Source organism: Stigmatopora nigra, chromosome 15 (genome assembly GCF_051989575.1).
Source record: "Stigmatopora nigra isolate UIUO_SnigA chromosome 15, RoL_Snig_1.1, whole genome shotgun sequence".
NCBI lineage: Eukaryota > Metazoa > Chordata > Actinopteri > Syngnathiformes > Syngnathidae > Stigmatopora > Stigmatopora nigra.
The window spans coordinates 1,532,519-1,555,706 of NC_135522.1; the positions used below are offsets into that span (position 1 = coordinate 1,532,519).

Genomic DNA, 23,188 nt, shown 5'->3' on the forward strand with positions numbered 1-23,188 from the left:
TTAACTACTTCCTTTGAGAGAGGGAGTACAAATCTATAGACCACTGGACGGCTTTGTTTGGACACCAACGTGGGTTTGAGGACTGTATTCCAACAAAGATTGCTTGACTTACTGGCTAATAAGTCTGGTATATTTTCATTAATCTGTCAAAACTATTGAAATATTGGAATTTTGTTCAACCCTGTCATGGCCTTATATGGAGTTAACATCCTGAATTAAGTAGGACTAGTACTGTTAAATCTGGATATATTTTTTTAGTAATTGTCATTTGTTTTCCTTTGAATGAGAGTTGGAAGCCATTTTTTTTGCTCCCTTCCCTTCATTTCACACTGTAATGGCGATTTGGGTCGTCTACCCCGAATGTAGTATGTCACATTACAGTAATCCCTCAAATATTGCGGTTAATGTAGACCAAACATGGCCGGGAACATTGAAAAAATCACAAAGTAGGGTCTTCTCACTATTATAAATTGTATCAAAAATAAGTTAAGCATGGATTTTGACATTTTTATGAACTTAAATAAATAAATAATACAATTTTAATCATTAATAGCAGAAAAAAATCACTAAAAAGTGAATTTGCGATAAGTAAAGTCGCGATAATTGAGGGATTTCTGTATACGGATATTTTGTCCTTCTTACAAAGATAATAAATACACCTTATACCTTGAATATTTGAAAAATAAAAGCAGTCTACATCTAGAAAATGGGATTGACCCGATTCCAAACTGTTAGGTAAGCCCACTTTCAAAAGAAGTACAAGATGGGAAGATTTTATAAGGAAGAGAGATGATTAACACTTGAGGGCTAAATCATGCCTTTGAGCGAATCAAGGCAAATTAGGGAGTCGGTTGGGGGGGGGGGGTGGGGTGCGGGGGGTGCTAGAAGACCGAGGAAACGGAATACTTCAAGGCCTGGTCGGGTACTCCTCCCTGGTGGAGTCTCAAATCTCACCACCTGCACTTTAATGAGATATTATGGAGATATTACATCCATATCGCCATTTGGCGAGCAGGGCGGGACGAGAGGGATTCAGATTATATGTTAAGAGCTGCTAATTAGGGGATTGGATTCTATACTTGTGATTGGATGATATGAAAAGGACCTCCTGTAGGTTGATTGGAGGAGGAGGTTGTGGGGGTAGTCTCCATTTTTTTACTAAGATAAGCATAAACAGCAAAAAAAAGGGTATAAAAGATAGATGGCACTGATTAGTTCAACTGTGCCTCATGTGTAATTTATTATATAAGTGCATCTGACTAAAAGATGGATTTGGTCCGGAATGAAAAAGAAGTATAAAACATTGATCAAGGACTGCTTCATTTTCTTTTATGTCAGAATGCTTATATTGAGACAAAGTGGGGCATGGACCTTTTAGTACCAGCAGAGGGTGCTGCTGTTTGATAATTTTAGTCAGACAGTCAGTTCATGTAAATGCACTTGTTTTAGATAATTAGACATGTTAATTTTATGTGTATTTCAGAGTAAATAGATTATAAAAGTCATAAAAGAAAAGTACTAGTGAGAACTCATTGCAATAATGCTTTAAAACTAAGAAGAAAAAATCTAGTGGGAGAAAAAAGGTAACTGAGGGGTTTCCAGCAGGTTTCAAATTGAGACCTCTACTGCCCCTAGTGGTAGGAACTTTAAAAATGTGCCATAAACATATACTAGTTACTATTATTTTACTAAGAACAAAAAAAATCACTAGCGGGAGAGGAAAGGTAACAAAGGGGTTTCCAACAGGTTTCAAATTGTGACCTCTACTGCCCCTAGTGGTAGAACTATTAAAATGTGCCATATACATATACTAGTTATTATTATTCTAGTCACAACAACAAAAAAATTTTAATAGCAAGAGAGGAAAGGTAACTAAGGGGTTTCCAGCAGGTTTCATATTTGTGACCTCTACTGCCCCTAGTGGTAGAACTTTAAAAAATGTGCCATATACGTACATACTGTAGTTAGCCTTATTGGTATTTCTGCTCTGTCACTGCACATTTTCAACCTTCCTATGAAACCAAAGGGCGGGTCTTAGGGTGTCTGCCTCTCTGGGATTTCAGGTTTCCGTTAATCCCCCCCACCTTTGTGGCTACGCCGCTAAAACACATTTTATTAAAGTACACGGCTGTCATCACAGACTGAAAAGTTAAGCCAAAGGCCAACGCCGCCGTGTCTGATAGAGTCGAGTTCCCGCTAGGCTCGGCGTCCTGTATGTACACACCACATAAGAACACTAATAACCTCATACGTCTTCCCCGGCAACAGCCAGAAAATGTACTCTCGTAACGAATTAAAGTACACAAGGAACCCTACCGCCACCCACAACTCCCGTATAGCTAGCACGCCGCGGTAGCACGTACATGGGGGTCTCCCAGGGGGGTCGGTGTACAGTCTTAATGAACAACGAGTGCTGGGCTAACACCCGGAGGTCACATGCTGAATCGTTCGCCATCTTTACGGTCGGCAAACGTGGCAAAAGCTGGTTGGCCACGCCCCTATTTTGTCTACCCTTTGCCAACTGGTGTGCCAAACTGGTTGGAATTGTAGGACTAATCCGTGTGTTATCTGTCAAACAGCGTCGCTTGTGGAATCCGGTGCAATGCGGCTGATAAGATGAGCAAACAGTCGGGCTCATTAGAGCGGAGATATTGTGTCATCAGCGCTCTAATCTTTCGCTAATCCTAACATCTCCAAATTTGCACAAGCTTCCAAAAACGGGCGCGCCGATACGGCGGCCAAATGCTCAAATAACATAGCATCGAAGCAGTATAAACTCTGACTCAAATGTTGATAACGGTATCAAAATGGAGTTAGAAAAGGCTGATAGAGTCATCGAGTTAGCAAAACATATTTTTGTGAACATCATTACAGAGTTCTCAGGGTACAACCTGCGATGTTAGGACTTAGCATTAGCAAAAAAGAAAGCTAGGTCTTCTAGGTTGGGCCAATATATGAGATATGATCATTAAAGAGTTAGTGTAACATACATTTTTTGTGTGAGTTAGCGTAACATACAATTTTTTTGTGTGAGTTAGCGTAACATACAATTTTTGTGTGTGTGAGTTAGCGTAACATACAATTTTTGTGTGTGTGTGAGTTAGCGTAACATACATTTTTTGTGTGTGTGAGTTAGCGTAACATACAATTTTTTTGTGTGTGAGTTAGCGTAACATACAATTTTTTGTGTGTGAGTTAGCGTAACATACAATTTTTTTTGTTCTTTTCAACTAAACCCTGTTCAGAAGTAGAAGGTGGCGAAAAAAAATCAATCAAAAATCAGGACCACCCCTTCTTTGCCCCTCCCCCTCGGTCTGAAATTGGTTGACTCTGATCTCAGTGGAAGTCTTGTCGGCAACGCCGTGCGATCTGTGCCGGTACGATGCCTTCGAGGCTGATCGATTCCAATAATAAGACATTTTCCCAGGACGCTCATCTTTTCTCCGTGACCCGCTCCGACACCCCCCCAGGACCCCAATTCCGGAAGCCCGTCTCCCGTGCACCGTCGGGTCATCCCACGTTTATTTGATGGGTACTCTTGGCTTTCTCGCCGCCGCGGGTTATAAAAAGATAGAAGGGTGGAAGGAACTATTCAAGGGGGGAGGGGTTGTAGATGCGGTAGAAATTTCATCAATTCTAGCATTATCGCATTTGGGGGTGTAATTGGGGGGCGTGGTTAGCTTAACAAAGAACATACCCCCAAAAGTTGATCAATGTCGGTTCTTACGGTATTTCTGGACTATAAGTCGCACCCGAGTATAAGTCAAAAATGCATAATTAAGAAGGAAAAAACATGTATCCTCCCTACCAGCAGGGGGCAGTCTATTGACAACTCCATCAGAAAGCTCAACTTAAAAAAACAGACGAAAACTTTGCCTAAAATTGATCAATGTTGGTTTTTACCGTATTTCTGGACTATAAGTCGCACCATCCAAAAAAGCATAATTAAGAAGGAAAAATAATAATTTTGCGGACAGATGTAGATGGGAGGAGCTTAAAATGAAAAACCAGAGCAGACAGGGTGTCCATGTTTTGCCAGAAATACGAGAGAGATGGGAAGAGGCGGCCTGTTTTTGTTTTGTTTTTATTTGATTTTTTTTTTTTGCCTCAGTCTTTGGCACCATTAAAATGCCGCCGGCGTGCCAGCCAAGACTGTTTGTAATTAATTGAATTGACAGACGCGGCCCGCAAAACAAAGACGACGGAAAGAGAGAAAGAGGGAGAGAGAGAGGTGTCAGCGAAGGGAGAATGGAAAAGTCTTTATGGCCCGCTTTTTTATCTGTAAAATATACACTCGCCTGCGTAGTTTGTTTTATTTATTTGAAGTTAGCGGCTTAATGAGATCCCAGTGGTACCACAATAACTACCAATGTGGAAACAAGAGGGAGACAATGTCAGGAAGGACACCAGAGGGGGGAAGAGAAGGGGGGAAACGGGGGTGAATTGACAGCGGGGCGCCGGTGTCAAAATCTAGGCTTGAGGGCCATATCTGGTCCACCAATGTGACTTTTTGGGTGCATAGTGAGACAGAACTAACAAAAGAAGACACTTGTAAAACTTGTATTACTCCCACCCCCTGCCACAAAGCACACAGGTTTAAATACACAGACAGGAACTGATTACAAAATACAAAAGGGGAGCCTGGAGGGACACAAGAGGCAAAAAATTGATCCAGACAGCACGCACAATGAAAACATATACACACACACCTCCACATAAGACAAAATATGACAAAAATGTCTCTTAGGTTGTCATTTTCCAATTTTATCGGAGGTTATGTAAAGCTAATGTAGCCCATTGTTGGTAAAGGACAAGAAGGCGGAGCTTAAGTGCTCAGGGAAAGGAAATAAAGCATTTCTGGAAACATCCCAACAAGAAAATAAAACGAAAACGACACAATCGTGATGCGTTTTTTTTTGGGCTGTGCGATGAATGGTCGCCGTATCAGGACGTCACGCTGGGCAAAGTCGTCTCTTGGAAAAGTGAGTGCGCGTTGTGGCGTGAGGCTATTACATGCTCTAACGGAGCTCAACTAATAACGCCGAGCCATCGACACTCTTCCAAGATGGCGGGAGCCATTTTTACTAACGAATCATCCCTTGTGGGACGTCTCTCAACTGAGGCTTCATAGCTGAGCAGTGGACACAGTTGGCGACCGATCTTACACAACTGAGCGAAGGGGAATATTTTTTGCAATGCGCCAAGTCATGTTTATGATAGCTATTTTTCGATTTTACTAAATGATTTTTGAATTAAAATCACAGAAAAATGACAGTTATTGAGTATATTCAGTATTTTATTGATCTAAAACAATGTTTATTTTAGCTTTTTTAATATTTCTAGAATTTACAAAATGATTTTTGAACTAAAAACACTGAAAAAATGGATTAAAAAATGACAATTATTGATTTAAAAGGGGGAAAATCAGGAAATTTAATATACATCTATACTCTTCATTTTAATTTGATCCTAAAACAGAAAGTCAGCACTCATGATTTACTTTTTCGGGCCGCTCAAAGTGATGCGGCGGGCCAGATTTGGCCCCCGGGCCGCCACTTTGACACCCATACAGGAAGCCAAACACTTTACATATATATCGTGTTAGAAATGTTGCATAAAGCTTGTTTCCACACTAGTTATCGGCTTTGAACTTGATCCAAGGCAATGTAGATTAAAATCAAAGAGAAGCACGTTGTTGTTTAATTGCGTTTTGCATTTGAAAAGCAATGGCAGGCAAGTTTTCCCCAAAGCGCTTCCCACGAGACGCGTCTTCGTCAAGGCTAGGCAAACATCTGTCCGTCGCCCAAACGCAACGTAACAACCCACGGAAAAAATCCGCCGGCGGCGGCAGCTTCTCAAAAAAGTTGCGGCGAGTGGTTTACCGCTGTCACCGTGCAGTATTTTCCAAGTTTTTGCTCGCCCGCCGCCGTTGATTGGATCGATTCCGGAGAGCGACAAGAGCGATAAAGGGAGATGACACGTGGAAAATCATTGGATTTAATAGTCGGCTTCCATCGAATTCCGCCATGTTGTAATTTGCGCCGAGTTGCTATGTGTCTTTGATGAGGTTTGGGATTACATGGGTGTTTGTTACAGGGTCGTTTTGATGGTTTGCTTCATTGGGGGTTGTCCAAACTTGTTTTTTTGGTCAAAAGGAGATGAAAAAAAGGGATTGGAGTTCCGCTTTTTAGGCAAAAATTAGGATTATGATAGTTTTAGCATTTTAATTTGGATTGGATAACTTTATTGTGTTTTGGGGAAATTTCATTGTTAGGGTAGAATAAGGGTGAGAATACAGACACAGAAAGAGACATTTTTGATTGAATTAGATGGGTAATAAATACAATTTATATTGTTATTCAATTTGCTGCAATTGAATTTCATTTAGTTTACTAGATTGAATAATTTTATTTATCCCATAGTTGGGAAATGTTATCGTTAGGGTAGCAAGAGGGTGAGAATACAGACACAGAAAAATAGATTTTTGATTGAAATAGATAGATAATAAATGAAATTAGTATTCTGTTATTGAATTTACTGCGATTGAACTTCATTTAGCCTCCTGTAAAAATAAAATGATTAAGACTGGGGAGGAGGGTGGTTATGAAATAAATTAAAAATTAAATAAAAGATGACAAGACATTAATTCAGAGATTTAGCTCTAAGCTAAATAAATGTTTAGCTGTTTTTTTTTTTTTTTTAAAAAGGGGGTCACATTGAGGGGAAACTGCAACAAAGTGTCTCCATTACCGCAGCCAAAATTCTATGGTCCAAAATTTAGGAATTGATGAGAATAATAGCGGCTGAGCTAATTAGAAGATGACTTCAATTAGACATGAAGCAAGAAGATGATTTCCATGCTTTCTTCCAACTCTTAATTTAAGTGCAGATATTCATTTATGTGAAGAATGGTATTCATTTTCTTCATCTCAGACCACCACACAAATATTCCCTTTAGAGCCACTGGGAGAAAAAAAAACACTTCTTGATTTGACATGTGGAGGCGCCGCAGTGCATCCTACTGGTGGACGCCATCTACCACAGGCTGACATTTTGGATCAAAATGTTTCCATTTGGGATTTCTTTTTTTTGCCAAACTACGACATAGAAAACAAGTAACCTAACAAACTACTTTGTGGATCGAGTTTTTTGCGTTTTTTATGCGCATCTCGGCTTGAATATGACAAATAAAAATGAAAAGTTGTTGTGTAGGAACAATAATACGAACAGAAATGGAGAAAAACGCATATCACAATTGTAAATTACTTCACTGGCCACCAGGGGCAGTGTTTACCAACTGTGGATGCTAATTGTAAGAAAGAGGAGGAGCAAATAACTATAAAATGCTATAAATCTAGCATTTGTGATATCAAAGATGATGCTAACATTTGGAGGACGTCTTCCATAACTTTTAATAAACATAAAATATGATTGTTATGTCTTATTATAAAGACTAAAATGTGTGGGGAAGAAACAAATATGACCTAATATACGAATATAATGACAACAAAGTACAGTGTAGGAATAGTATAGTAATGGGTAACTTAAATAATAGTAACGAAAGTCTAAATATTATGAAGTAGATACCATAAAATTAAAAAAGTCACCTACCTGGGTCGTAGTTTTTCGGCTTTTTTAGCAGTTCTTGAAACCTATAAACCACAATAAATGAGGTATTACTGTAATTTGTATTAACATGGATCACACAGTAAGTCAAACTAAGGAGACACCTCAACATTGCTCTTCCAGTTCCAACGTTATGTTACCTTATAAATCAATTAAAGGATGCTCTAACTTTTTTTCCTTTAAATTTAAGAGCTACTTTTTCAGTAAAAGAGCCTCCCGTAATCTAGATTTGATTTTGGGTGTCTCACCTCCCATTTCCTAGCTGTCCACACCCTTGAAACCCGCGTTCACCTCCCGTAAACACCAGCAAAATCGCACTTGGGGAATCGATGCAATTAATGCTTTGGCTGGCATGCTAGTGCATGTGGATGCTAGTATTTGTGAAAGTTATTTCTCATATGTCATGAAATATTCATGTGTGGTATTAACCCGCAATTTCTGGAAAGTAGGAGGAAAAAAAGAGAATTTTAAAGGAGGATTTATTAGAAGTCTTGAAGGTTTCTTCAATTATTAGACATTTTGGAAGAATAGTGGGGGTCAATAGATTAACTTTTTTGCCCTCATTGTTTGTAAAATAAATTTTAAAAAGCCACTAACTATGTAGTGTATTTATTTGAGTATAATGCACAACATTTTGTACCAAAAAAAAACGAAGCAAAATTCGCATTATACACAAAGCCATTATGTATAATGGGAGACGCAATACCAGCTTTGTCCACCGGAGGGCAAATCCTCATTTTTCAAACCATGTCTATTAATGCATTGAATACTGGGAACATTTTTTTGGGTAGAAAATATCAAAATATACTTCCCAATTAACATATAAAAGAATATTTATTTACTTGCTAACATCCAAAATGATCTTTTTGCACAATTTGAATGAATCTGTGTGAGTATTTCTGAATATTCCCATAATATAATTAGCCTCTAAGTGGCACTATAAAATAAAGATGCTGATTGTGTCTATAGTTCTGTTATGGCCTCCCAGATGGCAAATATATGGAAAATAATGCAAAATAATGGCTAAATAACGACCTCATAGACATCAAGTCAAAGAGCTTTCATTTATCCCGGCGGCCATGTTGCTCTTTTGCGATTATTCATGCACCTCCAAAACCAAATCAGAGCCACGTTACATTCATTTGGTACACGCTTACAAATGACGGCAATCAATTTTCCAGTGTCTTTCAAAACAATATGAAGTACATCACTCTGTGATTATTAACTTAGTGGTGTTGAACGGATTTGGGGTGGGAGGGGCTCTTGGGGAGGGCGGGCTTTTAGACAAATGGTCTTTCCGGAATCCGCATTAGGCGCGGGAATTAACGTGTTGCCGGGTGGGAAGCGATGGCGTCGTTAGGGATCCGTGGGCTCTTTCTTCTTTTACCGTCAAAATCCAAAATGGATACCATAACAACAACATTAGCGCAATCAATTTGGAGTGTTTTATATGCCTTCATTTGGTGGTTCATCTTCAAATCAATAGAAGCTATTAACTTGCTAGGAATATGAATAATTGTATGGATCTTATGGAGCATAAGTTTTAGGACGTTAATCCGGGTAATAGTCCAAAAAAGTATGTGGAAATGTAATGTTAGCTTGAGCAAAGTGAAGTTGTGCATCTACTTAAGAAATTAATTGGTTCCGGAATTTTTTCTGTAACTTGAAAAATTTGTAAGTAGAAGTATATGTAAGTTTTCTATAAAAAATGTGAAACATTAATTGGCCCCAGAATTGTTCCCTTAACTTGAAAAATTTGTAAGTAGAAGTGTACTTTATATGTAAATTCTCTTTTTAAGATGTGAAAAAATTAATTGCCCCCCGAATTGTTCCCTTAACTTGAAAAAATTGTAAGTAGAAGTGTACTTTATATGTAAATTATCTATAAAAGATGTGAGAAATTAATTGGCCTCCGAATTGTTTCCATAACTCTGTAGAAGTGTACTTTATATGTAAATTCTCTATTCAAAATGTGAAAAACACCCCAAAATGAAAGAAAATTGATATGAAAATGATTTCTAAATATCTTAAAATGAATAACAAGCATAGAAAATCAATCCATGTTGAATTATGCGCGATTCCCTATGACCTGACAGCATCAGAAAGCCGTACATATTGTAGTACATTTTAGAGCCGCAGGTTTGACAAGATATTATTTCAAGACAGAGCTTTTTCAAGGTGCCGTCGATCTCCTGCTGTGAGCCTGCCTGCTTTTTTTTGGGAAGCCCTCCGATGCAAATTGGACAGGCAAGCAGGCAAGCTCCGTTCCCCCCCACCCCGCCTCCGTCACGGAGTGAGCCGGGCGCTGGGCGCTGGGGCTGCGTTGCCCAAGGGCAGGAGAAGTTCTCCGTGAGGATGAAAACATCTTTCACACTTTCTCCTCACGTCGCATTTCAACGCCAAAAAAAGTTTGGGTAGGCTGGATTTTGTAAAAGTGAATAGCCAATCCCTGGTGTGACGGCGAATCGGAATTCAAACCATCACGCTCTATCATACGTGGCGTTTTTTTTTTTTTTTACAGTCAATTCTTCCGTGGACACAGCCATGAAATGGTGGAAATCAGAAAGGGGGTGTTTTTGGGGTCATGTGGCGGCCATTTTTAAACTTGAAGTGGGTTTTTAATCACTATGGCGATCGTAAAAGAGTTTTTTTCTTAAGTACTTGAGTGTTATTGGTCAAATTTTGCAATACGTGTTGACAAGACAAATTGGGAATTTTGTTATGCTCATACCCACAGTTTGTTTGTTTTTATTCACTTGTATTTGACTAAAAAATTTGTATTCATGTCCGTTTTTACTTGTAATATTTTTTATTTTGAAATAAGTAGGAATTATATACATGGTAATAAGATTTATAATAAACTCCTTTTTAAAAAACAATACTTTATGGCTTACTTTGTTATTGAACTACATTTATAAAGGAATAATATAATTTTCATTATATTTCCACTATTAAACAGCACTAAACAAACATTTTTTTTACCAAGCATTTACAATAATTACAATAAAAGTACTAGTATATTATTACAAATCCAATTAAACTACATTTATAGTTGCTAATTCATAATACTTGCTTATTTTATTTCTAAATGAATAGCTTAAATCAGGCATAATACTATTTGCTCTCAAATAAGGACAAATATAGAATCATCATGGAAAGCATGAGCACCCTCCAGTGGACAAACATGGTAATTTTCTTTCCTCTGTTACTTTCAGTGCCAAAAAAACTTTAAAAGGTCCACATTTCTATATTTTTGTGTACCCAAACGTGAATTATTTTTGACAGGCGGCTTAAAATGACTTGTCGTGTATTTTCTGGCCTGAGAAAAATTATCTCATCAAGTAACAATGCGGAACAACAAACTAGAAATTAAAGCAGAAGCACCAAGTCAGCAACTTCTTCGGCCAGTTATTTATTTATTTCTTTTACAATTTTAAATAAAACTCCTTAAAACGCTGACCCAAACATTCTCAACAAGATGTACCGGTAGGTCGACATGAGGCATAAGCCAGGAGGCAAAAAAAATGGAATATGTTTTATGTTTGCAAAAAAAAACTGACTTGCATTGCATTGGGTTTCTTTGGATTAGAGTTTTTTTAAAAAAAGATTACATTTGGACATGTTGGATTCAATTAAAAGATTGGACAAAGTGGATTTAGGGATCATGTAAATTCGGGACCCTGGTGTAGAGCGGGGGGGGTGGCTAACATGTGGCTCTCGAGCTGTATGCGGCTCCCAGCCAAAATGAATGCGCCTAAAATGATTTTTTGTATATACAGTGGCTCAGTTTTATCTCATTTTTATTCTTTCCTTAAAAAAAATATTAGGGCCCATTAAAAATAAATAATATATTTATGTAGAAAATAATTTGGCAGATTGAATCTTTTTATGTTGCTTTTGAAAGTTTGGATTTTTGACTGTCATATTTTCATATTTTGGGTTTATGGACTATCATAGTTTCATATTTTTAGCTTTTTGACTCACATTTTCGGCTTTTTGACTGACATAGTTTCATATTTTTAGCTTTTTGACTCATATTTTCGGCTTTTTGACTGACATAGTTTCATATTTTTAGCTTTTTGACTCATATTTTCGGCTTTTTGACTGTCATAGTTTCATATTTTTGGATTTTTGACTTTGATAGTTTCATATTTTGTTTTTTCTGACTCATAGTTAAATTGTTCGCTGTAAAGCTGGTTGACTAAAATTAATAAGTAGTATTAAAAAAAACAATTAAATCTTGATGAACTTTTTGACAGAATTTTTCACAATAAAAGCCCAACTATAAACCTTCAACTTAACAAATAAGAGAGTGACTCAGTGTACGTGCATTAGATGGACAGATAAATGGATAACATCAATAAAAAGGAAGCAAAACGCAAAAAAAAGGAAGTACAGTTTTTTTACATAATGCTATTTTCTTCTTTTTTGCATCATGTTTTCCATTGAAATCGGAAATTGTGTCTAAAGACTGTTATTTTTTTAAAGTGATGGCATATATTTTGCCTCTTATTTTTCTGTCTTGGACAATTTGACATGTTATTTTGTCCCTTGTGGACAATCGCAGTCTGAAAATAAACGTTTCTGTCTGGGGTTTGTCAGGAAGTCGTTGAAACAGATGGACTCGCATTGTCATTGTTTCACACAAATCCCAAACAAAGCAAAAAAATCACCCACAAGTGGTTGTTAGCACGTCGGCCTGGCGCTTCGGGGTCGAGGGTTCGATCTTTCCTCAATGTATTTGTCAACAAATCAATTGTGAAATCAATGGTGCCTGATAAAAGATGAATATATTCCTATTCAGACTCCAAATGAGAACATGTTTGGAAAAGACAAAGCGGGAAGCCTCCATTTTGGTTCCAAGTCAACAAGCATTGTTTCATTGTAATCAGCGCAGAAGCCGTATATGTGTCATCGTGGCAGTTAATAACGCGTCTCTAGCACCACCACCGACGGCGACGGGCGGGAGGGAGGGAGGTTCCAATCATCGCTTTGGCCTAGCAAAACAATGATGGGTCGCCAAGTCCAAATAGCTCGTAACCCTCTGTTTAACTCCCTGACACACAATGGCCATCCACATTCTACAATAAGTGTCCAAACTACAAACTGCATTTTATTGACCCTAAATGATGAAAATATCATTTCATAAAAATCTTAAAAGTGTGCCCCTTCCATTTTAAGATTAAAAAAATAATAATCCCAAGTGACAAATGGATGAATTTTTTCTAATTGAATTCTTATATATATATATATATATATATATATATATATATATATATATATATATATATATATATATATATATATATATATATATATATATATATATATATATATATATATATATATATATATATATGTATATATATATAATACAAAAAACAGATTTGAAGTCGTTTGATTCTGATCATTTACACAAAATACAATTTTACTTACCAAATTTGAAATCTTTTGTTTTTAAAATAATGACTCATTACTTAATTACTTGAAAATTTGGTATGTAGTGGTGTACTATATATGTAAATAACCAAAATTAAACAATTTAAAATCTTTTTTGTATTGCTTTTATATATATATATATATATATATATATATATATATATATATATATATATATATATATATATATATATATATATATATATATATATATATATATATATATATATATATATATATATATATATATATATATATATATATATATATATATATATATATATATATATATATATATATATATATATATATATATATATATATATATATATATATATATATATATATATATATATATATATATATATATATATATATATATATATATATATATATATATATATATATATATATATATATATATATATATATATATATATATATATATATATATATATATATATATATATATATATATATATATATATATATATATATATATATATATATATATCAAATACAAAAAAATCATCTATGAAGTCTTATAATTTTGTTCATTTACATATAAAGTACACTTCTACTTACCAAATGTTCAAATTCCAAGGAAAATCTTGTAAACAATTGATTTGCTAAGTAAAAATATGACTATCCTTTTCACCAAAACCTATTTTAATTGAACTTGAGTCCATTTTCCAAGCGCTTTCACTGGAGTCATATTTCAAGTAACACTACTCTTTATTAAAATACATTTATGTCTACTCTACCCACCTTTTTTTATGTTATATACTTATATAACACATACACCTACAAAAACACATATAAAGTCATTTGATTTATCTGAAAGCAGCCCCTGGGATATAAAAAAAACTAAGTTTGGACAGCCCTACTGTCGAAGAATAAAGTATTTCTACTCCCATTTTCTCACCACACCCACACATGTGCTCAAAACACTCCCCGGCTGACTTTTTTGTCACAATAGTGTCCAGCGAGAGGAGTCCACACACAAAAAAAGTCCCAAAAAGACAACATAGAAAGGAGAAAAGAAGTTGAAGACAACTTTAGTCTGTTCACCATGTTAGAGTGGAGGAAACTTTTGCTTTTGGGTGAGTCTAAATTATTCTTTTACGGAAAAGCTTTTGATGGAAAATCATCTTCTTTTTGAGGCAACGCTGACTTTGACAGCGATGCAAACTTTTGGAAAATGTGTCATTGACTTGGAGATGTATTTTTAGAGCATTTGAGCTCATAGCAATAAAATCTTTACTTAGTTTTTATTATGTGAAAGTAGCAGATGGAAAAGTGTTAAGAATTTGGGATGGAAAGATTTTTTTTGAGCCAATTGAGTAGCAAAATGGATTAAATAAGATTTTGGGGGAAGAATAGTTGCCATATTATGGAATTACTTTTCAACTATGAAAATAAAGTGATCTATTTAGTAAACATTAAATGTTTACTACCTTCTGGGTCAAATACTTTGATACATATTTGTACTTTGTCAAATATAATTACGTGTTTTTTGCCCAAAAAAATAGGATAATCATAATTTTAAATAAATTTCTTCAGAAAAATAACATGCAACATGCAAACAGTAACTCAAATAACACTTCAATTAATCAATAAAAAACATTTTAAAATGCTTTTTATTGTTTTCAATAAAAAGAAAATATTTTAAATAAATAAAAGAGAATATTTACAGCTTTCCCTTCATTTTTAAATGAAAAAAAATCAAATAAATAACTAAATATTGACTATTTTCCCCACTTTTGTCTTTATTGACAATCCATCCATTTGAACCAGAAAGGAAAGCAAAAAAAGCATCAAATTATTCAAGATGACACATAGGCTAACATAGCATTCCATTTTTTTCCTCACCCTGTCATCCCACCCTATTTCCTCACCCATAATTGCGGGAGACAATTTCAACCAATGTTTCTTCCCACATAAGAGCGGTTTGGAAAAAAATCCCATTCAATTTTCTTCAAATAATTCAACAAAACATTGGCTGGCGTCCCCTGACGTAAAAAACAAAACAAAAAGTCAATAGAGTCAGCAGCTATCAGTCAAACAAAAAGGAAGTGGGAGGATGTGTGACTCTGCTTTCCATCTGACAAAACAACTCCCTATCTGACGTACACAAATTACAGAAAACTCTGTGTTCTGCTTTTCAAATAAGACATTTACAGTAATCCCTCAAATATTGTGGTTATTTTGGAGCAGACATGGCTGCCAAGTAGTGTCACCCCTATTAAAAAAAGATATATATACATTTTTTTACTTTAGTGTTGAGTCCTAAAGTGGATTTTTACATATTTATGAAGTTTAACAAAAAAATCAGTGATGTCGTGAAGCCACGATATTCGAGGGATTACTGTAATACTATGAATTCATGCTGTCCACGCCTGATAGCAGCTGCGGCACCCCCCGAGGGACAAAACAAACCTTGGCAAAGGCCTGCAACAATATTATGACATCATCTCACTACAAAACTAACAAAATGGGGTCAGTTTTTGCTGAGGATGTCATATAGTGTTGGGAAAAAGTTTAGGTATACCCCCGGAAAATACATTTTCAGTATCATTGACTCCCACTAGGATCACTGGGGGGTGCCGGATCTTAGCCCAGTTAACCATTTGGAGCCTGAATATGGATCTTAACACTTCATTGGTCAATTTTGTCAGTGGCCATTTTGAAAGATTGATTTCACATTGTCAAAATGTTCTCAGACGTTTGGTACTTGCTCAAAATACGATATCATGTACTGCAGAGTACTTTTTTTTTACATTTTATAACATTTTTAACCTGAATTGGTTGTCGACCAATAGGATGGTGCAAAAGACTCATTTTCAAGATTTTCTTTTGGAAATAATTGATTCATAATACATTTCATTGTAGAATATGCACAAATCTGAAAAAAATCCTACCTTATTTTTCTCATTCAAATGGCTTTTCTGATGAATATGTCGCTTGGGGTAGTATAGATTCTAATTCTAGTCGCGATTTTACCATCAGAAAACTCGCATGCAACTTGAGCGTCTGTGCATGCTTTGCAGAGCAGACTTTTCTCACTCAAATTAACCGCTTATTTTTCTATTTGCACAAACTACGACAGCCATTTCATCTTCAAAAGAAGCACAATTGTTTTGCACTTGGGCTGGTGGAGCCCGATCGTTTTGCGATGATAAATACTTTGCAGAATTGCGCATAATTGCATGCACATAAACTGCAAAACACAATCACGGCAGGTGATGTAGAAGTCAACACACGTGACATGGATCGCGTCATGTCATTGGCTGAACGCAGTGTTGGGCATAGTTTTATCGTTTAGTGTCGCTGTTTAGTGACGCAATGCCACTTTACGAGTTGCGTTGCAGGGCTGAACAGAAAAGTTTTTATTTTATTATTATTATTTTTTTTACAATTCAGGTTGGGTTTTCTTTTATACTCCGCATATTTTTGTTCTGCGTGGAGAACGCGAGAGTTTATAATAATATGTCAGAAATTATAGTCACACAACCACTGTTTTTCAATATTTTTTTTAATTACAATTATTGTTTGTACAGGTCAGCAATTGCAGTTAAATATATACAAGATACAATGTTTAATCTCATTTTGAGTACAAGAAAATGGTGTTCCAGATACAGTTAAGTTAAGTTTGATCATTTTCACTCATCCCTCAGGGGGTGCTTGAGCCGATCCCAAGTAACGGCCAATCAGAGACTCATTTTCAAGGTCTTATATCAGAATCAAATGGTTAAACAGGTCAGAAATTTCAATCAAATATATATAATAGCAGACCAATGAAGTAATGTGAAATGGAGGCCAACTTTATTTGTTTTTAACCGACCTGATGTCATACTATTTTTCTAGCGCTTTGTCTTGTCGGGAACCCCATGGAGGTTTCCTCACCCATAGGAAGTCCTCGCCAATGAGTGATGGCGTACACGCCGTAGACGGGAACAATCCGAGGAAATGAGGGCGAAAAAAATGAGGGCACTTGCCATTTTAAACAAGTCTCTCTCACGCTAATCTGTGTCAAATGTAGCATTTGACACGTTTGTGGGTGTCTTTTGGGATTGATTGGGGAATTGTGGGTGCCAGTTGAGGACACGTCACCCCCGCGAGCAGGTGCATGATGGACTATGACAGGCCGAGTATGATTTCTTGTGTTTTTCCTTTCAGGGCTGTTCCTGTCGCTCGGACCGGTGTCTTCGGTGTCCGAGTGCGAACCCGGATATTTTTTGGATGAAGGAGAATGCTTGGGTATGAATATGGATTTTTAGATATTTTATTAGATATTTTTTAGATGTATTATTTGATTGTGGCTCAGAAATTGGGGCTTGTCAGATAAAAAAAATGTCATGATGACGGGTTGCCAGATAAAAATGTCATGATGACGGGTTGCCAGATATTTGAGGCAATTCAAATTTGAAGCTTAATGAATCCGTTGGAATAGATGTTGGAGAATTCCAAAATGGCGGTTGTTAGATACAATTTCTGTTTTTAATCTCGTTCATATTACAATTTTTTTGCCAGTTTGATGATAATTGACCCTTTGTTCATTATTGAGTTATCTTCAATGCAAACAAAGCCTATGGGACTAAATCTAGGCTTTTAATTAACTAATGAATGACTTTTTTTAAAGATTTCGAAGAGTGTGAAGAGCAAGGCGATTACCCCACCGGAGACGACGATAAAAAGACGGGAATTTGTGGACCATTTGCAAATTGTATCAACACCATTGGTAGTTTTTACTGCAGATGCAATCCAGGTTTTCAGACTATTCTCAAATCAGCCAATTTCACTCCAGGAGCATCATTAAGTTGTCAAGGTCAGTATTTCCCCCCCCCCAAAATTTTGAAAATCATTCCACATTTCATTGACAGTAACTTTAATGTGTCATTTTTAATTTTTTTCCAAGATATAAATGAATGTATGAAGAAAAACACCATCTGCGGACCTGGTGAGTGTCATTTTATCTGGTTTTAAATCATTATTTTGAATGTAGGTGACTTCGCAATTTGGAGACTGATGTCTTTTGTCCATCTAGATAAGGATAAATGTGTGGAGGAAAATTTTTGTGGCCCCAACGCCGCTTGCGTCAATATGCCTGGCAGTTATCGCTGCACCTGCAATGCTGGATACGCCATCAAATCTGGCGCCCTCAACTTCAACTCAACCGAAGGCCCGTGTGAAGGTGAGCGATGATAAACAAGATAAATGCTTCAAGAGTTTTTGGACCTGGGACTGGAAGTAGGGGGGGTTCTAAGGGCACGGGCCTACTCGGGCCCCCATCCTCTAGGGGGCGTGGCTTAAAGTAGCTATGGTTGGGTGAAAGGAGAGCATGTTTGGGTGTTAAAATATGGCTCATAACTGTCAACTTATACGTTTTTTTGTGTATTTTTTATGTTTTTGATCATTTCAAATTGTGTACGCCGTATAAAATCTTTTGTCCAGGATTTTTTTAAGTAAGTTTTTGTAAAAACGATCTTATTTTGCCCTTTTTGGATTTTTTTTGGCAACTGGTAGCAGACAAAAATGCTACCAAAATATTGTCATGTTTTAAGCATGATATGCTTTAAGTCACTTTTGCCCTATTCACTATATAAATATAGTGTGTCAGCAAGCAATGTACCCAGACAGTCAAAATGTTAGCGTCATACAGCGACATGTACAGAATTTTGAATGTAGTGGCTTCTGATTGGGCACCCCGTCCACATTAGTTGCGTTTGTTAATTTTAATTGGCCTAGTTTGTTAACATTTGTTAATGTTATCTTTAGCCGGATGTTGGACTGATATTAACAACTACTGTGGGAATGGAACCTGCCAAACTGGGGTGAACGGGCCTTACTGCCAATGCCACGCTGGCTTTACCAATTACGGCCACAAGGCGGCTCGTTGCACAGGTAGGAAGAATTCCTCTAGCATTATTTTTGATTTCAAGATCATGTTATCTTTAACAAATTTGGTACTGATTCAAAAAAATTTGTACCCTAGCGTTACAGTGTGATGTGTTTAAAGACACGGATGATCTAGAAAAGGTGAGTCCATTCGCAAATTGCGTTTTCTAAAAGCTCTTATGTTGAAATCTCAAATATTCCATTTTAGAATTTCCCCATGGCGTCCGATCTGTTGACACAGCTGAGAAGAATTTGCGTCAACATGCCCAATGGCGAGGCTCCAGAAAACATGGACGACCAAGAACCACTTTTGGTACTTCTTATTTACATTTTAAGTCATAAGCAACGATCTGGACAAGAAATGTCCAATTTTAGGCAATTTCAGTTGCAGCCAATCAAGGCTGCTCTTGTCATTCCCTTTAATGAATTGTGGCATAGTCTTACACAATTTGTAACATTTTTTTGTATGTGAATACTTCAAGTTTACTTCCAAATGATTGGCAGAACTTTTTGAGGATCATCGACCATGTTTTGGCCGCTGGAGTCCTTAACGACAACAAGAAGGTTTCCATCTTTCTGGACATGGTGGAGAGTGCGCTGAAGCTGATTGGGCCGCTCATTAAAGCTCCTCCAATGAGACGAGTCGGCGTCTATACAGGTAAACTGCAAATAAGGTCATGGACTTTCAAAAATTTGAACCACGGGTTGAAAATTGTAGGTAAAAACTGATTCTGGTCTTTGATGTGTTGTTTAGAACTGGACTTATTTTCATACAAAACGCCCACGTCACCCCGAGGTTTCCAAGTTTTCAGAACCAATTCAGTTACCCTGGTGATCCACTTGGAAACAGTCACGGGAGATCCTTCAAAGTATCCAGGTGGTGTTCATAAATTCATAAAACGACTACTTGTGTCAATACCTCAGTCGGCCTGATGGTGGGGCTCACGTTGTCTCTGCCACAGGTTTCGCTAGCGTGGCTTTGCTAAGCTACGCAAACCTAGACAGCTTCACCCATGATTTTTATGGAGCGATGGATCCACAAGCTAACCGAAGCTTTTTGGTCAATAGCAAAGTAGCCACCGTCTCAGTCACGAATCCCAACACGACTTTTCTGGAAAAACCGGTTGTGCTGAGGTTTGACCACCTGGTACAGGTAAATAATGACTCCGAAAATCTCATTGAAAAATATTAGATGTCTTTTGCCGTCACTGGCGCTGAAATATAAGAATTTGTGACGTCAAGTATTAATACAAGTCCGAATATTAATGATCGTATTGACCCGAATATAAGACGATGTTTTTTTTTGCTTTGAAATAAGGCTGAAAATGTGTAGTTAGTTTTAAATTCGGGTGCGGGCAGACACGGGGCTCCGCCCTCTAGGGGCGTGGCTTAAATAATGTATGTTTGGGTGAAAGGGGAGCATGTTTGGGTGCTAAAATATGGCTCAGAAATGTCAACTTATACATTTTTCGTGTATTTTATGTTTTTTTTATCATTTCAAATTGTTTGTGCCATATAGAAAGGTTTGTATGTGATTTTTTAAATCTTACCTTCCTATAAATCCGAAAAACGTCTCGCCGTCTCGCAGGTCAACGACTCCCACCACATTTGCGTCTTCTGGGACACGTCTCACGGGGACGGGAGCTGGTCTTCCCACGGCTGTACCGCAGTGGCCTCAAACTCCGAAACCACCGTTTGCTCCTGCAACCACTTGAGCACCTTTGCCGTGCTCATGGCCCTCTACGATGTCGAGGTAGGCGCCCCCCAGAGACAAAATACGGAAAAACACTGTTTTCTGAGAGGCTCTCCTCCGAGCAGGCGACTTTCGAGTTGCGGCTGGTGACCACTCTGGGGTTGTCCCTGTCTCTGGTTTGCCTGCTGATCTGCATCTTGACCTTCTGGCTGGTCCGCTCCATCCAAAGCACTCGAACCAGCATCCATTTGCATCTGTGCATCTGCCTGTTTGTCGCCGCCTTTGTTTTCCTCGTGGGGATCTCTCGGACTGAGAATCAGGTACGAGAAAAGCAAATACAGTAATCCCTCGATTATCACGGCTTCACTTAGCGCGTATTCACTACCCGATTTTTTTCTGCTATTATTATTATTTTCTTCTAAGTAGCATAATCAGATGAATAATGATTAATATTTTATTTTGGTGAAGGTTTTATCTATTTATGTATTCAAATGAATGATTCATAATGTTTATTTGAAGTGTTATTATAACTGAGAATCTGATTTTGTAAATTCTGAATGTTATTTTTTTTGCCCTAAAAGACCTAAAATATGAATACAAAGTATTTTTTTTCACTTTTAATCTGCAAAAATACTCAAACGATTCAAATCCAGCAATGATGCGGAAAATTGTTCATATTTGTGGCCACTTTAAATGCTGATTTGGCAAGCCAAAATTGAACCTATAATTTCAGGATGTCATGTTACCATAGCAACATAAGCGATACAAACTATCAGAAATCCTGAAGGGAATTCCAATTGACATACTTTGACATTTTCCACATTGATTATGAGCTAAAGCATTAGTAGTACACCAAAAATAATAATATTTGTACTAATAAAAAGTCCTTATTGGAGGCTGCTTTGTAATCCAAATTTGTTTTTTAGAGCGTCTGCGCAACGATTGCCGGCCTTCTACATTTCTTCTTCCTGGCGGCCTTCTGCTGGATGTGCTTGGAAGGCGTACAACTCTTCCGTATGGTCATCCTGGTCTTCAACACCAACTTCCCGACCTCCTACATGATGGCGGGCGGCTACGGCGTCCCGGCTGTGATTGTCGCCATCTCCGCTTTGGTCAACTCCAAAGGATACGGCACCCCCAAATAGTGAGTGGCGTATTATGTGCTGCCTATTTTCATTATTCATAAATGTTTTTTGTTGTTTTTGCAGTTGTTGGTTGGACGGGAAATTTATCTGGAGTTTTTTAGGCCCTGCTTGCGTCATTATTGCTGTAAGTCAAATTATAATATGATTTATTTCCAATAATGTGTTTTATGAGGGACATATTTTGAGTTCGGAGTTTGAATGAGTTATTAAAGCAGTTTTTGCTTTACAGATGAATATTTTCTTCTTTGTCATCACTGTTTGGAAGTTGGCTCAGAAGTTCTCAAGTTTAAACCCTGACCTGAACACCTTGCAAAAAATAAAGTAAGTCAGCCATTTTGAAAAAAAAAAATGCTCATTTTAATTTATTTTGAAATATGTCGCCCCCTCAGGACATTTACTGTCACTGCAGCTGCCCAGCTTTGCGTCCTGGGCACCACTTGGATTTTTGGCTGCTTCCAATTTGACGAAAGTACAGTGGTTATGTCGTATATTTTCACTTTTTTTGCCAGCCTACAGGGGGTCATGTTGTTCGTGATGCACTGTTTGTTCTCCAAACAGGTCAGTCTTAAATTCGAGTGGGGTGCAATGTCACATGGGTTGGTTGTCACGCTTGCTCTACTTGACCACCAGAGGGCAATTTCAAATCATCGTACATTTTACATTTTGTGGATTTTAGGTGAGGGATGAGTATAGAAATTTCCTGACCAGATTCAACGCACCACCGAAGAAAAACAGCTTCGACGTCAACTTATTGACAGGCAAACAGAATGTAAGAATTGACTTTATATTGATCAAAATGGTTGCTTCAAAGCAGAATAGACAATTTATTTTATGGATGTGTCTTTGGATTGTTGTCTTTTTTTATTTTACTGATTTTTTTTTGTCTCATCCGTCCGTCCTCAGGCGTCCAGAAGCAGCCAGGACACGGGGGAGTCGCACATCTGAGGGGAAAAAACTCATTTCCACGCCAAGTGCCATTCAACTGTCTGTCACTTCTTTATGAATGTGGCAAAATATGTCATTTTAATTTAGGATTTTGTCAGATAAATGTGGGAAACTGCAATACCCGCATTTCTCCCATGTGTGTAAAACTCAAGCTGAAAATACATCAAAATCTGTTTTGTCAGGTACTGTTTATAAACATCCCCAAGAAGCTAAAATACTGTATATATTTGTTTTTTTTCTTTATAATGTCTTTGACTCTTTTTGCACTATCTGAAAATTGGCCTTCAAAATAAGAGATTTGTGATATTTCTTTGTATACATTTGCACGGAATGTACTGTATATTTGGTTTTATGAACACTTTATTTAATAAATGAGATTTTTTTCCTTTACAAAATGCTTGTTTTCCTCTTTTTTTGACAGTTTTGAAACAAAAAAAACAGA

The 23,188-nt window shown here is 36.9% G+C and overlaps 1 protein-coding gene across 2 annotated transcripts; it reads left to right on the plus strand.

The window, feature by feature from the left end:
- Positions 1-14,050: 14,050 nt before the first annotated feature.
- adgre5a (adhesion G protein-coupled receptor E5a) lies at positions 14,051-23,115 on the plus strand. Of its 2 annotated transcripts, XM_077734542.1 has the most exons (19): positions 14,051-14,168; positions 17,245-17,325; positions 17,708-17,893; positions 17,984-18,025; positions 18,113-18,259; positions 18,844-18,969; positions 19,061-19,104; positions 19,172-19,276; positions 19,468-19,621; positions 19,718-19,840; positions 19,926-20,116; positions 20,552-20,716; positions 20,782-20,976; positions 21,583-21,800; positions 21,865-21,925; positions 22,031-22,122; positions 22,191-22,359; positions 22,478-22,570; positions 22,705-23,113. In XM_077734542.1, the coding sequence occupies exons 1-19, from the start codon at positions 14,138-14,140 to the stop codon at positions 22,744-22,746; spliced, it is 2,265 nt and encodes a 754-aa protein (XP_077590668.1). In that variant the 5' UTR covers positions 14,051-14,137; the 3' UTR covers positions 22,747-23,113. The 2 variants fall into 2 exon arrangements, with proteins under 2 accessions (XP_077590668.1, XP_077590669.1); XM_077734543.1 differs by lacking the exon at positions 18,844-18,969 and having other exon boundaries at positions 22,705-23,115.
- Positions 23,116-23,188: the final 73 nt, after the last annotated feature.

Coding starts and splice junctions, on each gene's coding strand:
- adgre5a (XM_077734542.1), top strand. CDS start 14,138: ATGTTAGAGTGGAGGAAACTTTTGCTTTTGG. Junction 17,326..17,707: donor GGATGAAGGAGAATGCTTGG/GTATGAATATGG, acceptor CTTTTTTTAAAG/ATTTCGAAGAGTGTGAAGAG. Junction 18,260..18,843: donor AACCGAAGGCCCGTGTGAAG/GTGAGCGATGAT, acceptor TGTTATCTTTAG/CCGGATGTTGGACTGATATT.